The following is a 15,822-nucleotide window of genomic DNA, read 5'->3' as shown; positions in this document are numbered from 1 at the left end:
TGCAATTGGGGCAGTGGTGTGGTTCACATATATCTGCTTCCAACCGTAGAGAGACGGATACTCGGAAGCTCTCATTGGATAGATGTAGGCCCAGAGAAGGTGATGGTAGAGCTTGAAGGCATGCACCATTTTCAGGGGACATGACCGCGAGAAGCCTGGCCTTATCTTCAATGTTATTTGTAGTCTGCAATAAAGAAGCTACATGGTAATTAACGATGGGCTCGTCCCAGGCCGACTGATTGTTACGATTTTCGAGAGCCGGAGGGTCTAACCTAACTAAATTTGTCCATTTAGCTATGCAGTCCAGCACATCTGGATTGGTGATTTCGTCGTTATCCCATTGAAGAAGAGAGCTAATTAATTGACTTGCACCATAGAAAGACGCAAGAAAAGACGGAATAGCCATATCTGTAGCGCGACGGATTCCAAGACCTCCTAATTTTGATTGGTAATGAAGCTTGTATCCAAGAGAACAATTGAGGATGGATTCCAGTCCAGTTTTAAGAGTATCGTCAAACTTTTCCAATAGGACATCTTCCTTCCAAGATGGAGAGCATCGAAGGAAATAAAATAATCTCGGCATTCCAAATGAAGCCCTTAATAAATAAAATGCAGAATGGGCTGAAAGCTTGGAAAGTCGTGACAAAAAAATATTCTAGTTTGGAGCTCTTGTGTAATAACATTTTGTCTAATAATTTATTTATTTATTTATTTATTTATTGTGGCGAAAATAGGCAGTTTTAGGAAATTAATAACTAAAAGGATGAAAATGGGTGTATGTTCTCGTAGATTGAACTACACAAAGATAATAATACCCCTAACGCAAAGATTTGTAACTACTGTACGTACAGTACGTGGAAAAATAAAGGCATCAACTTTTTCCAACATTTTAAACACTTTCCAGTACAGTACATATATTGTGGTCGGAAAATGGGTTTTAAAATACTATATGATATGTACTACAACATAATAGATCCGTTCACTCGCTTCAAACCGCGATTTAATGTTATTTCGGTTAATCCGAACAATTACGTAATCAGAACAGGGTTCGGTCCCAATTTGTTCGGATTAGCGGGACTCCACTCTAATAACTTCTGAGGCAAGTGCTTGTAGGATAAAGAAACCATAGTATGATAATGCAGAAAGATTTAAGTTGCAACATAAATTCAAAAATATTTATAACGTATAAGATAAAATTTTTCAAAACAAATTAAAGTGTCAAATATTGGTGTAAGATGCATTAGAAGTTAGTTTTAGAAATAAAAATATTCAAAATATTATGACGATGCTTATTTATTATACCACCACTTTACAGATCAAAAACGATTACTCTTACTATACACGAAAGAAACACTTGAGTATGAATTTGAGAAAATGAAATCTTCAGTTTTACGTCCCACGTTTATGCAGGCTAGGCTAAAGGAGACGGTGATGTTGAGAAATGAATGAATTGGTGGAATGAAGAAAGTGGGATGAAACGCAAGAACCCCGGGAAAACCTACGCATACGGTGTTTGTCCACCACAAAGTTCACTTAGCACAATCTGGGATCGAACCAAGAACCCCATGCATCAGAGGTGAACGCTCTACTACTGAGCCACCTCTGCCCCTGTATGAGTTTGAAAAGTTGTTTTTAATCTTTTGCTAACTTTAGGTAAGTAGAAAGGCTTTTATGAATATTAAGTGTCTTTTGAATTGGTTATTAAGAAAACATGATATAAATGTTAATATTTATTTTTAAAAGTCAAAGAAGAATAACATTAAACATTTAAAAAATATTTGAGAAGTTACGATAGGAATTACCATTTGTTAAAGACACAAATCAATGTATAAGAAAAACGTAGATTAAAAAGACTAACAAATATGTAAAAGTCTACCGCCCATTTCTGGTCCTTCGTGTAATCTGGAAAGTAAACACGGCATAAATAAGAAACCAGATTAATCTCTCTCTCTCTTCACCTTATTGTCTCAACATTCTAGCCGATCACGAATGAAGGTGGCATTCCCATGAGTATTCCTGTCCCTTCGTAGACTACAATTCCAAAAGGAGAAAGATAATATCCAACGCAAAAAAAAAAAAAAAAAAAAAAAAAAAAAAAAAAAAAAAAATTATAAATTAGACTACAATATCTATGACTCCACCGTTCTCTGATATCATGCAAAATTGGTGTAGTGTAAGAATAAAATGCGATGATTAAAATTGAAGATTGCTATATTAGAAAATTAGATGCAATGAATGAAAATGTGACACATACGCTTTACTACACAAGGAAAACATTAAATTAACATTATGCAAACATGAACAACCTTTAGAACGAGCTCGTATAATTTTAAATATTTTTATTATTATTTCCTTTTGCTATGACCTGAATAGCAAACTTACTTCATGGGAAAGAAAAACTTTCTCACAAATAGAAACTGTCTCTCTATTGTTCTAACTGTGTATTTCAAGAAGTTACCTCATCGTTCGGTGCCGGGTTGACGGCGACGAAAGATAGTCCAGGTACAGTCGACCAAAAATGTAGTGTCCAAAGAACTTTGAATTAGTTTTTTCTTTATTCTGAGTGTCCAAAATGATGATCTCGTCCATGAGGCCCATCAGGAACAAGAAATTTGTCCAGATGAAAATTTCGATGAGAATCCTGACCGTTGAAAGGTATATAAGTGTTACTTGAGAAGTCATTGAATCTTGGAACACCCTGTGTATATACAAAATCGATGCACTAGAATTCACTGTGGGGGTGACGCTATATCGAAGTTGTACTGTATATGCTAAATCGTATTACATGCACTATCACGATTTCGGAAGCTGCACATAATTTTGTCGCTGCACCAATCTGATTTGTAGTTATTTCACTCTGTATGACTTACGGCCATTTTTTTTTTCGTTGTAAAGCCATTATTAATAAAGTTTTATCTTATGTTTATATTCGTCTTCTTTATTAAAACAGAAGTCTATTTCAAAGTCCTTTTTCTTTCTTTTTTACTTTTCACGCAAACTATTGGTTTCCCTCACCTGCATACGTTTCGATAAATCTTCTAATCTTTTTCAATAAACATATTACGTAAATTTTATACATAATAACAAAAAAAAGTAATGTGAAATGAATCAATATCATAGACACATAAAATAAACACAACAAAACATTTGAATGTTGAGGGAGTGTAAGCGCATGGGTGTTTATTACGGAAATTGATGCCCGATAACGGTAGTAACGGAAGTCTGAAAGTTATGAGATGTATAGTGTGTTGGATAGAAGAGTGATTATGCACCTTCTTACAATAATATCCGACTAACAACTAAATTGAAATTATTTTTATTTGTCTCCACACATTGAAGAATTTAACCTTTGTTTGCATCTTTGAACGTTAACACATTAAAATACATATAATGATGTCTCATGCTAATAAACCTAAAAAAAAAAAAAAAAAAAAAAAAAAAAAGTAGTTTCACAAATAATACCCAAATTATTTAAATTATTTATCTACGAGTATACAAATACTTTAAAAATAAAGTAACAATTTAATAAACACTAAATAATAAGTAAAGACATGACAATAAAATGACAAAATAATGAAAAATACTATGAGAGTCAAAATCCCTCCTTTAGAATAATAAAATATAAATGTAGTGTATTATTCTAACTGATTTCCTAAACGAAAATCTTTTCTCTTTCTTTCGTGTTCTTTAATTTCAAACAATATAACCTTTTTTTTAAAATATATATATATATATATATATATATTATGTTCCGTAACAATGTAAATCTGGTTTCACGTCGATTAAAGATGGCTTATTGGTGATTATGTAACCACGGGCGCTTCCAAATCATTAGTGAACATATTCAAAGGTTCGGATCAGGGTAGGTATAAACGACACTGTCTTAGAAATGACAATTTGCTTACAACGAAGCAAACATACGCTTCTTCGCGGGCGTTGAAGCCATTCATGGGCATTAAACACAAACAAATAAAAAAATAAGAGGGATACTCAACGACCTCTCAACAATTCTCATGCATCAACATTATGAACGTACCGAAGTACAGGTTCTTGATCTCTTCTAGCATTCTGGGCTTGGGATTTAAGAACAACTGAGGGATAAAATCAATCTCGAGAGCACAAGTGCTGCCTTACTTGCCTTTTGCACTGTGCCTAGTATCTAAACGAATGTCCATTCCATTAAGAATCTCTTATAACAAAGATATCGCTCTAACACCTGTTGGTATCCCGAAGATTTCCCTGTATGTGAAAATATTTATTCTACATTAATACTGCCTTCACTTTCGCTCAGCCACGAATATTGAGCATGTCCTAAAATATGATACTTTTGTTCGCCAAATTATGACTATCAGTACTCATACGCCATTTTCGTTCACAACTAATACTATGGACATGTATTCACGAGACGAAATTGTTAACTAAACCAGTTAAATGTTTTACAATTTATGCTTTACATTGCTACGAGTGCAAGATAAACAAAATATTTCTTTCAGCACGAAACTTTTCTAAACTCAAAATGTTGATCAGAAATATTACGAAAATGTCGTTACTCAAAAGTCGTTAACAAGTATATAATAAATTAAATGGAACTATGAGGTTTCCCTCATTCCTACTATATGTATCAAAACATAAACTTTCACTCAAAGCAACATTTTGCTAACTCAGAATAATTTTAGGTTTTCCGTCCCTAGTATTTACTTTAACGTGAACAAATAAAAACTTAAATAAAAGTCTTTTGGGTCTCTTCCTGAATGAGCACTCTGAATAAAACAAAGTCCTCTCCTCTGATAAAACGATAAAACAACGAATAAAGTAAGTTCCTTTCTTTCGAAACAAGAAACTTTTAATTTTTCTCTTACTGCATTTGTGAAATTATAAAGAGTTTGATGATTATGATTCATAATGATTAATATCAATACCTACATCGGAAATAAACAATATAATTCTAAAGAAATGTTGACTTTTTATAACAAAAGTGAAATTATGAATAAACATCTAAATCTTTCTTTTAATCGTTATATCACACATTTATAGGAGAACTATTATGAATTTGTGAAATTTCTACGACTGGGCGATAATTCACATTTTATGAATAACTAACTTTAACCATATGGAAGTAAGCAAGTTTTTGTTCTCTGACTACACATATCTGTATCACAGATATTGTCACATATAGTGAAACTGTCATGAGCGCGTAATAGTCAGTGTATTGACTGAAGCAAATTCCAATATAAAATCAATATTAACAATAAACTGCAATCTTCTAATAAACTAAGATCTTGAATGGAACTTTCTATCTTACAGAATAACCATGAAAAATCATTAAAGGATGGAATTAATAAGTATTATTGAAGTTACTCGTACTACAATCGAGAATAGTCGAAATACAAATTGTTAATAACTCTCTTTTTTCATCCTTACTTGTGGAGTGGAAACGAGGACGTTATGTAAAAGTGATGAAAAACGACTGGAAGCCTTCGAAATGTGGATGTGGAGAAGAATGGGAAGAATTAGTTGGGTCGAGCGGAAAACGAAAGAGAGGGTGTTAGAAATGGTGGGGGAGAAAAGAACACTTTTAGATATTGTTAAGAAGCGGAAGAGAAACTGGTTGGGACATTGCCTAAGAAGAAATAGTATCATGAGGGACGTCCTAGAGGGTATGGTGGCGGGAAAGAGAGGGAGGGTGCGAAAGAGACTACAATTAGTGGATGATATAAAAATAGAAAGATCACACGTGAAGACAAAGATGTTAGCGGATGACCGTGGAGGAAGAAAGCTTCTCAGCTGCCGCTAGTGACCTCCAGTAGGGTAGAATACCTATGATGATGACTCTTAACCAATAAAAAATGTATACTCTCAACTCTTTTTCCGTTTTTTAATAAAACCATGAAATAAAACTTTATTTCAAATGTTATAACCCAGTTTCAAAAAGGAAGATTGACAAATTAGCATAGCGACTGATTCACTATGAATGCCCTTTAGTCTAAGGGAGACAATGATCATAGCAACTGATGGATGAATTGGTAGAATGAGAAAGTGGGAGGAAACGGAAGTACCCCGACAAAATCCACGGACACGATGTTGTCCACCACAAACTTACTTGGCCGGGGATCGAACCACGGGCCCCACGAATTAGAAGTAAGCAATCTACCACTCAGCCACCGTGCACCTGTGGCTTATTATTATTATTATCATTATTATTACAATACTGAACGCGTGCATGAAATGGTTTATTACGAACAGGACAAGAAACTGTGATAGATTAATTACAAGTAAACTGGTTGGTACCACTGCTATTTACATTTTAGTTACAAATTGGATGTCTGCACTCATTCGCTGGTCGGGATATACACATCAAATAAATAAACAAACAAACAATATTTCCATAGAACTTCGAACTATGAAAAAGTTGAAAATATGCATTACCTGTTGAACAGAAACACTCTTTCTTGACTCATATTGTGATCATATTCCATTCTTAACTCTCTTTACATCTTCTGCAACAATTGTCAACTGAATTAATGGTGTTTAATGTATTTATTTTAGTGTGGTATGAACCAAAAATTGTTCACATATGTAAGATAAACCAGATTTCAAATTAGTGATTACCAATATATCACACAGGGTGTTTCGAAACAACACCAACAATGTTTGGGAGGTGATTGCTGGCATCAAGATAAGACGAAAACTATAGACCAACCTGGATGCACAAATGCTCCCTTTCGGAGTTACAGGCTGCCGAAAACAAGAAAAAAAAATGAACTTGAAAGACCCATAGCTCAAATACTATGGGAGTTACCGTAGTATGGCCAAGACTTTATTTAGAAACTAGAGTGCCCTATTAAAATATCTATGTTTCAGAATTCTGCGGTACTTCCGCAACAAGTTTTATAGAGGTAGTTGGTGAGTACTTCAAATTATATGCCCGTAACACTGCCTGTATAAAAATTGTTGGGTGAGTACCTTACTATTCTGAAACATGTATTTTTGGATAGTGCACATACTAGTTTCTGTGTGAAGTCCTGACCCGAATACGGTAGACCCCATAGTTGTGGAGGCATGGAACTTTAAAGTTCATTTTTTCACGTTTTCGGCAGCCTATAACTCCGATAGGAAGCATTTGTGTACCCAGGTTGGTCTATACTTTTCGTCTTATTTTGGTGTCAGAAATCACCTCCTAAACGTTGTCGTTGTTGTTTTGAAACACCCTTTATGTTTCTGTACTAACCAAATATTATTTAAGAGCTCTCTCGTGGCTCAGCGGTTAGCGTACGCGCCTTTGGCGTGGGAGTGCCGGTTCGATTCCCGGCGTGAGCTCATGTGGTTCGGATTCCATGTTAATCAGTAGGTCCACGTCTCTTATAGCCTCGTTGCTGAAAGGGACGCTAAACTCAAAATCAATCAATCAACCAAATTTTATTTAAGATTTAATTTTCAGTCGTTGTTTCAAGGATCTGTGTATAGTCTAAATGACCTACAGACTTCACCTGAGTTAAGTGGGTACTATAATGAAATACTTTATGTTCCTTTCTTTCATTTGTACCCTTTAATGCTATTTCAGTATCCCATAAGTCATGTCGTATTTTTACATCGTGATGAAAAGAACGATCACTTAAGCTGTGGAACACTACCATTAGTCAGGAAAATAATCTCCCTTAGACTCCACAACATTCTGCCACCTGTCAACCAGTTGTTGAATCACGAGCTGAAAGAACTGGGTCACGGTTCGTCGCATGTCATGCTCATTTTGAAATGTTTTCCCGTAAAGTTTAATTTGGAGGCTGCGAAAAGGCAGTAGTATATTCGTGAAAATCTGGTGAAAACGCCGGGTCGAGGATTTTCTCCCAGCCACGTCATTCCTCGATCTTATCAGAGGTTCTAATTTCCGTCTGTGGGCAATTATTATCACCGTGGATGAACATAAGCCTGCGATAAACCAGAGCAGGACGTTTCTCCAACTATTTAGCCCGTAAGCGTTTAAGCTGTTGGCACTAGGTTGCTTGTCTCGTTACGTGCCAAGAGTTCAAAATTTATTATCCCACGGATATCGCACCAAACACTTAACATCACTTTGGAGGCCTGGAGGTTCTGTCTTGGCATATTACCTCTGCTCCCTCCCACGTTATGATAGAGAACCCGTTTTTGATCCCCTGTCACTGTAGCTTATCGATATAGGTGATGTCTCCAGACCGAGACGTTTGGAACCACCGCTAGTAGTTCTTCACATCCATAGCACTCTGACCGTACACAACATTGTTGTTTCATGTCACTGTGCTGGCTGAATGTCCCTTGGTGAAATTTATACAGTATGAAAAACAGTATGTGGTTCTCCGACGTAGCCATGGTCAAACCCAAGACACAATTCTAAAACATGAAGTAGAGCGTACTTCTTCTACACAATAAGGCACAATGAAGCGCTCTATACGACACAGATATAGCACATACCATCTACTTCACAATTCGCTCGTCAGATTGCGTCATTGCAGCGGTCATCGAAAAGAGGACATTAATTATGGGATGAGCTGATACTTTATGAACTTTAAAGTAAAATTTTAAATAACATAAGAAAAGTGAAACCTAACTTTTATATATAATAAAAACAATAAAAGTTCACAATATATGAGGAGCTTGTTTCCAAATTCCACGTAAGTCATTTTTTTGTAATTTTACAAGAGAAGCGAAAAACATATGTTGCTATTATTCTTCTTTTAATGTAAAATATTTTAATAATATCTTTTATGTTTATATGCACATAACAACATGCAAAAATATAAGAAATGTCTGATTTTAGGTTTGGGCCTAAATGGCAGTATAAAGTTTTATTTCCGTGCAGAAACCACTTAAGTCATATGTTATTTATTTAAATCAGCTACTGCACACTAATTATACTATATATTATCATTGTACTGTATAATAAGATATAAATTATTATTATTATTATAACAAATATTATAATAACAAATTAATTGGTAATGCACTATTTATTAGTGTAGAGAATATAAACAAAATATCTCTAAGAATCGATCTATTCAATGAAAATTTTGCTCTACTTAAAAAAAACATTTAAAATGTGTTATAAAGTAAATATATAAATTCGCCGTTATTCTATTGTCTATGAAATTGCAATTCTCTTTCGTTTGATGTACGTTTATTTTTATTAGTGTTCATCATATTTTACTTTGTTATACATTACATCACAGTTTTCAATTTAATAGATATGCGAATGGAGGTAATGTTGAAATTTTACTTTGTAATCAAAGCTTTCATTAAATTCATGTATGACATATAATTTTGTATCTGATTGAAATATTTTAATGTACCATTTCTTTTTAATTTATTTTGTATTTACTTTGATGTAATCCTCCATTGTATTTTATTTGTATATCTGTGACCATTTATGGCTTAAGCTGTGGTCACTGCTATCAATAAATAATAATAATAATAATAATAATAATAATAATAATAATAATAATAATAATAATAATAATAATAATAATAATAATAATAATAATAATAATATTGCTGCTGCTCGTACTGTGTGATTACTTATATTAGAATTTAAACTATACTAACACCAACATGATTTCTTTCTTTTTTAAATGAAAATGTGTTTATTTTAGAATTTAAGATGTGTATTTCTAATTTTTATTGTTTTTAGTGTATTTTTACATTCTATTGTATTGTACTTTATTATTTCTTTGGATATTAGAACGAAAACATAAGTAACCGATTACACAGATTTTACAAAGTTTTGGGTAAGAGCAAAGTTCGTACTCAATACAACAAAGAAGAAATATTAGGCTTTTGTTATCTACGAACAATGGAACTTTTTTTTTTTCAAAGACACTCACAGTCTTTATAGGAAAGGCTCTTCAAAATTTTTGTATAACAGTTCATTCGCAATCTGTGTGTTTTTCCTATTAAGTGCCTCTGCATAGAAAACTTTGTCGTCGTCACTGAGTTCTACAAACTTTAACAGGGGTTTTACATCTTCTTTCTTTTGATCACTTACACAATTTACACTTGGAAAAGTTGTTTCATTTCTCGAGCTTGTGACTTTTCTAAGGCTCCTCTTAAAGCAGCTGAGCTGAAGTTTTGCCCTGTATTTCTGTGCCCAATAGATTTATATTCTTTACAGTATCTAAGTATACACACTGGCATCAGTGATTTCAATGCATCTTTGGAAAATTTCTTAAGATCTTTGCATACCCAATGCTTTCCATACTTCATTACTTGTCCGTATTTGTTCAAAATCAGATAGTAATCTGCTGGACCTTTCAAAATTTCGTGCTTTCTGTACTCCTTTTCAATTAGTACGAATAGTTTATCTGCAGGCAGATATGAGTGTCTACTAGTTGGGAATATTTCTTGAATCACATCAAATAAAGTATTTTGTTGAACATAATATAATTAAAATGTCATCACTGCTCTATTTTTATCCTGATCAGGGAATGAATCCGCAATAATTTCAAAGTAGTGTAGTGCCTGAACTGACATTTTTACTCTAGTAGCATTTAAAATTATGACAATGCAAACACCAATTTATTAAATCCTTTTGGAAGATCCTTTTCAGTCCAGGTATAAAAGAAAATATTGTTCTTGTCAAGTGCACCATTGTGAATAATAATTGCCAGATTGTATAACCAGATCCGGCGGGCATAGTCTGCCTCACCCACAATAAGTTTATTCTGCTGCATGTCCAAAACTCCTTTTAAAGTTAACGGCTCATCTGATTTCATTATTTGGTAAAACTTTTTAGCTTACAAACAATGTAACATGTATTGTTAGTGTTTTTGTTTGTAGTTTCCGTCAGTAGTTTTGCTAATTTCTGCGCTCTTTCTAACACAAAAAGAACATGCATCTGTTTTGGGGGAACCGAATCCAATATTGAATTTACTCATGAAACTTCTGTAATACTTTGTGTATGAACACTTCATCCTAGAGTTACGTTGCTCTTTCTTCCACATATGTACATTTCTCTAACGTTCAATGGAGATGGCAAATATTAACGCACACTTTTTTCCCTTGAATAATGTGACACTATAGTTTTAAATTTTTTATATGCTTCACCATATGCTTGTGATTGAAACATTTGTTTTCTTCATTCTTGAACCATGTCTGTTTTCTTTTCGTTCAACTCCTTGACGTGACTGGTTAAATTTCCTCAGGCTCTTCAGTCTGTCGACAGAGATACCGGCTAATAAAAGAAAAAAATCACACAAACTGGAACTTGCTCACCATTTTCTTTCTTGCTATAGGACTATTCAATTTCTAGGATTTTGCTTTCTTGGTCGTTCTTGCTTTTCCTCATTTTGTCTTATAAACCTCAACAAGACGTTGTCCTTCTCAATCTTTGTTTTATTAGCATATATTTGGTTTGAAAAGTACAAGATGTCACTATTTAATACTCTATGATTATACTGGCAATTCAGTGTAGAGAGTACACGAGCTTCTTTACTATTTCTGCCTACTTGCTGTTTCTTCTTTACCCAGTTTCCTGAATTTCTTGACCACTTCCGTCCCCTTCCTTCCTTCACATGTTCTAGTAACTCTCTTTCAATTTTCATTACAGTTATGTTGGTTTCAGACAGTCCTATTAACAACATAGTACTTTCTTGTAAACACGAGATGACACCTCTTAAAAGCACCTTCTTACTAATTGTTAACTGTTACAATAACAAATGTTTTAAGCACACTCTCAACAGTAAATGCATTTTCCTTCCAGATTTAAAAATAAACACCAATCATAGAAATGGTAACAATGGGTATCAAATTTTCAAAGGAGAGAAATTATACCGAAGTGACTTAAGTGGAGTTTGGAAAAACATATTTTTAATGACTTAGGTATATTTAGGACTGTTTACATTTAACTTCAAGACGACTTATGCGAGTTTTGAGTGGTTATATACTCAGGCATGTGTATATAGTTCTAACAAGTAAAAAAAAAGCGCAAAAACCGAAAATTGAAAAAAGTGATTTAGGCGGTGGTTGGAAATAAGCTCCTTATTCATACACCTGTATATGTACAATAATTCATGTGTTCTGCATATGTAAAATTGAAAGTATTTAAAGTTTAAATTCTTTTCATTATCATTCTATGTATGATTTTCACACTAAATAACACTAGGTGAAACTCTGCTTGTGTGCAGGTTAAACACGTATATCGAACTTCTATATATTGATAAGCATACAGTAACCTATAAAATTTAACTATAATTAAATATTTTTTTCTACCGAAAATAAGTAATAAGTACAAGGCAATTCTTAATTAATTGAATGTTTTGGAATAATTAGAGGACGATCTATTAAGAATATCTATATCTATCTATGTAATATATAGTGTACTAAAACTACTTGTTTATTTTCAGGCACATAAAGCTATAGAGGAGTCTTTTCCTGTTAAATTTGCTTCTCTTCAGGACACTAGCCACCCACTTGCTATAAATGTTTCCCTGCAATTTTCTGTCAACTTGGATGATTATAAAAAAGTAAGTCTTGTTTGTCGTTTCAGTTCAATTCTACATAATCAATGTCAAAACTTTCTCGACAGTTTTGCATAGAACTTTGGTGCATAACCTTCAAGAAATTTTACACCGTTATTTGCAGCCATCGAGAAAATAATATAGTAAAGTTCAGATGTAAATTGTACGTACAAAATATTTTCTTTCTACCCGGACTGTACTATGAATGCTAAATTTGTTGCTGTTCAAAGAATGTCAGTTTGAGAGCATTCTTCTAGTTCGAAAATACACAGAAGAATAAATACTTACTGAACCAGCTAGAATGTATACCTTCGATATTTGTAGTATTGAGTTATATTTTTGCTCGAAGTAAAAAAAAAATAGAAAAAAAAAGAAATACTTTACTGACAAAATATTTGGAAATCTTAATAGACTGAAACAGTGATGTCGTCATTTCCTTCCCGTTACCATGGTGATCGCCATATTTTTTTGTATACAAACGCGTGAAGTGAATAGTGTATTTTAAAGCCTAGTACAAACAAGGACAACGGCTGTAAATTTATTTACAATTATAAAATGTTTTAAAGACTAATAAAGTTGGTGGAAAAGGTTAAACAATTAGAATATGGAAGGCTGCGTTTAGAAAACTTACGAGTGAAATAAATTCACAAAGAAAGAGTAACATCTAAGAAACTTATTTCTAAAAGCGCCACATCTTTTCGTGATAAGGTAGAAATCGAATAATTAATGTAAGCGCCGTTACCATGTAATTCACAATAAGAAGTAATTATTCACAATGAAAATTTCCTAAATTGCAAATTGATGAACTGTCGGCACAAAAAACGCTGTAAGAATATATACCATTATTTAAAAGAAAAAAAACTTTAGAATAATATTAATGTTATTTAAGCATTTAGACTTCTTATGCCAGTCTTTATAATGGGAGTGCACAATATTAATATCTACAATATTACAAAAAGAAGAAAAAACTAACCTTAGAAAATTTTCAATCCGAAGCATCAGTGAATATAGATCAGACCTTTTTTTTATATTCCCTATCAAGTTTTTCGTAAAAAAAAAAAAAAAAAAAAAATAGAAACAGTTCAATAATAGAACAGTCAATTATGAATGGTTCAGCATGTATTTTAAACAACTGTTAAACAGTAACCCTGTTCACGTATGTCATGTTATATATGATATTATATTAATGAATCAAAAATTTTCCAGAATTATTTAAAGATAATATCTGATTGTGAACAAGGTAAGTACACTTTAAAATTTAATTTAGCCTGAAAATGTAGAAATTCTCAAAATATACGATATCAGAGGGAAAATTTCACAAGACGTGTGAACTTGCTGACTTCAATGCTTGTCAGCACGTAACAGTGTTTAACATATTCATTACCTAACTACCTTTTCTGTCTCTTTCAGTTTCATTGATTAGAAACATTTGAAAAGAAACATAAATACATTTTCACTCTAATGTTTACAATTCCGAAGTGTTTTATCACTGTTTACGCTTTTCATATAGGTTCTTTACGTATTTAGGCTACTTGTTGTTTAAAAAATAAAATGGCGATCACCATAGGAACAAGAGAGCTGTAACGTCACACTATATCAGTCCATAGAGTTCAAATATATTCAGATAATTCTTCACCTTATACTTTCGAAATTTTAATTGGAAAGTCAATCGGAAAGAGAGCATTATGAAGATCTAGGTGCAGATGGGAGGACAATATGTAGATATACCTCGCAGAAACAGGAACCCAAAATAGAAACTGGATTCAGCTGGCGCAGGGCAGAAGTCAATGGCGAGCTCTTGTGCATGAGAAATGGTAACTTTGGGTTTCATAAGCCATAAAAATAGTTAGTTCAATCCTGCACTTCGAAATCGTCCAGTGTATTTCTTACTTACACAGGGAGTAGGATACCTCCTAAAACAGTGAATCCGAGTGAGTTATTGGTAGTTTATTTTATGTGACATTGATGTCACCATTTTAGCCGTTAAAGAAGATCGATGTAAAATATGTATTTGGCTTGCATCGTACAAAATCTTCGGAATGCTATTTTTATTTCTTGTTATTTGGTTTTTGGTTTCCCGATTCCGTTTCTCTTCTAAAAGATATGACTAGCTAGCTCCACGTGATTCGCTCAGCCACGTTTGATATGCGTGGATTTGGGCAGGGTGCTGTTTAATAGAAGTCAAATGGCATGAATAATAACAGATAAAGCGTGTCTATAAAAAGGTTTCGTTTTTCCGTGTCCTTCTTTTAGTTGTTCTTATAAGCTGCTCTCAATCTAAGCTTAAAATATTTTTGACATGATTAAATTTTTGAACTCAATATTTAATATATCTGTTCCCATATCAGTAAAAATGCTACTTGTTATAGTTCGAAAATATATTGTTTTATTTATCAAACTAAATTTATGGTTAAAGGATGTAGCGTGCAATGCCTCTAGTAATTTTAAAAATAGACTGAGGCCAGCACGGGTCAAAATAAATGTATATATCGTGTGAATTAGATAAAGAAACTTTGCAAAATAACAAATAGTTTATTAACAAGTAAAAGAATGTTTCTTTACACGTTGATTAAGAAGGCAACCCTCTTCTGTTCTTTCAAAAAAAAGTGTTCCGAAGTAATCGAAGATAAGAAATAATAATATATAAATCGTATTATTTGTAATACTCTTTACCATAAATATGTTTTCCATAATACCGAGAAAAATATAAAAACAACACTTGAACTTGAGTATAAATAGAGAGCACAAACGATACCTGGTAAAAGTGCCTCGTGACAAAGTAATGTTAACTAATTATTTTCAAGGTTTACATGACCAAATATATGAATAATTTTGTCCTTTTTATGCCAGAATGGTACCATGAAACTTCCTTCACGATTTGCACAAATTTGCGAAAGAATATAATTCAACATATTATATTTTAGACCCCAAAATGACTTAGTACAATTTGCTATCCCTAAATCTTATTCCTATCCCTAAATCTTGTGAAAATACTTCATAATAGGATACACCATTTTCCTCGGGATAATATACTCCAACCATGGTCTTGTCTGCCACGGGTCTTCATTAAGATTCCATTCTTGATGCAGAATTCATTCTCTCGTTGGCCTCGTGGCACTTCGTGAATAATGTTCCGGAGGCCTGGATCTTCAAGTTGATGTTCCTTTAACGGTTTGCTGAACAAGGGTGAACTCCAAAAATTTGCGAAACTAATGTCACTTAAAAAAATGAAATAAAATGAAATTTTTGAGTTTTACGTCTCACGGTTGTGCTGGCTAGGATAAAAGAGACGGCGACGATGAGAAATGAATGAAATGGTGGAATGAAGAAAGTAGGAGGA

The 15,822-nt window shown here is 33.2% G+C and overlaps 1 protein-coding gene across 1 annotated transcript in view; it reads left to right on the top strand.

Annotated features, from left to right (window-relative positions):
- Positions 1-15,822, top strand: part of LOC145673904 (uncharacterized) — a 78,506-nt gene that overhangs the window by 50,961 nt on the left and 11,723 nt on the right. The window contains exon 5 of the mRNA XM_081743713.1: positions 12,369-12,488. Coding sequence (XP_081599839.1) covers positions 12,369-12,488 — 120 coding nt within the window. The remainder of the gene's footprint in view (positions 1-12,368; positions 12,489-15,822) is intronic.

The sequence above is a fragment of the Thermobia domestica genome, chromosome 17 (assembly GCF_964235325.1).
Source record: "Thermobia domestica chromosome 17, izTheDome1.hap1.1, whole genome shotgun sequence".
In the NCBI taxonomy this organism is placed as follows: Eukaryota; Metazoa; Arthropoda; class Insecta; order Zygentoma; family Lepismatidae; genus Thermobia; species Thermobia domestica.
Note: the sequence above shows the minus strand (reverse complement) of the source record. Positions and strands in the feature narration are given on the sequence as shown.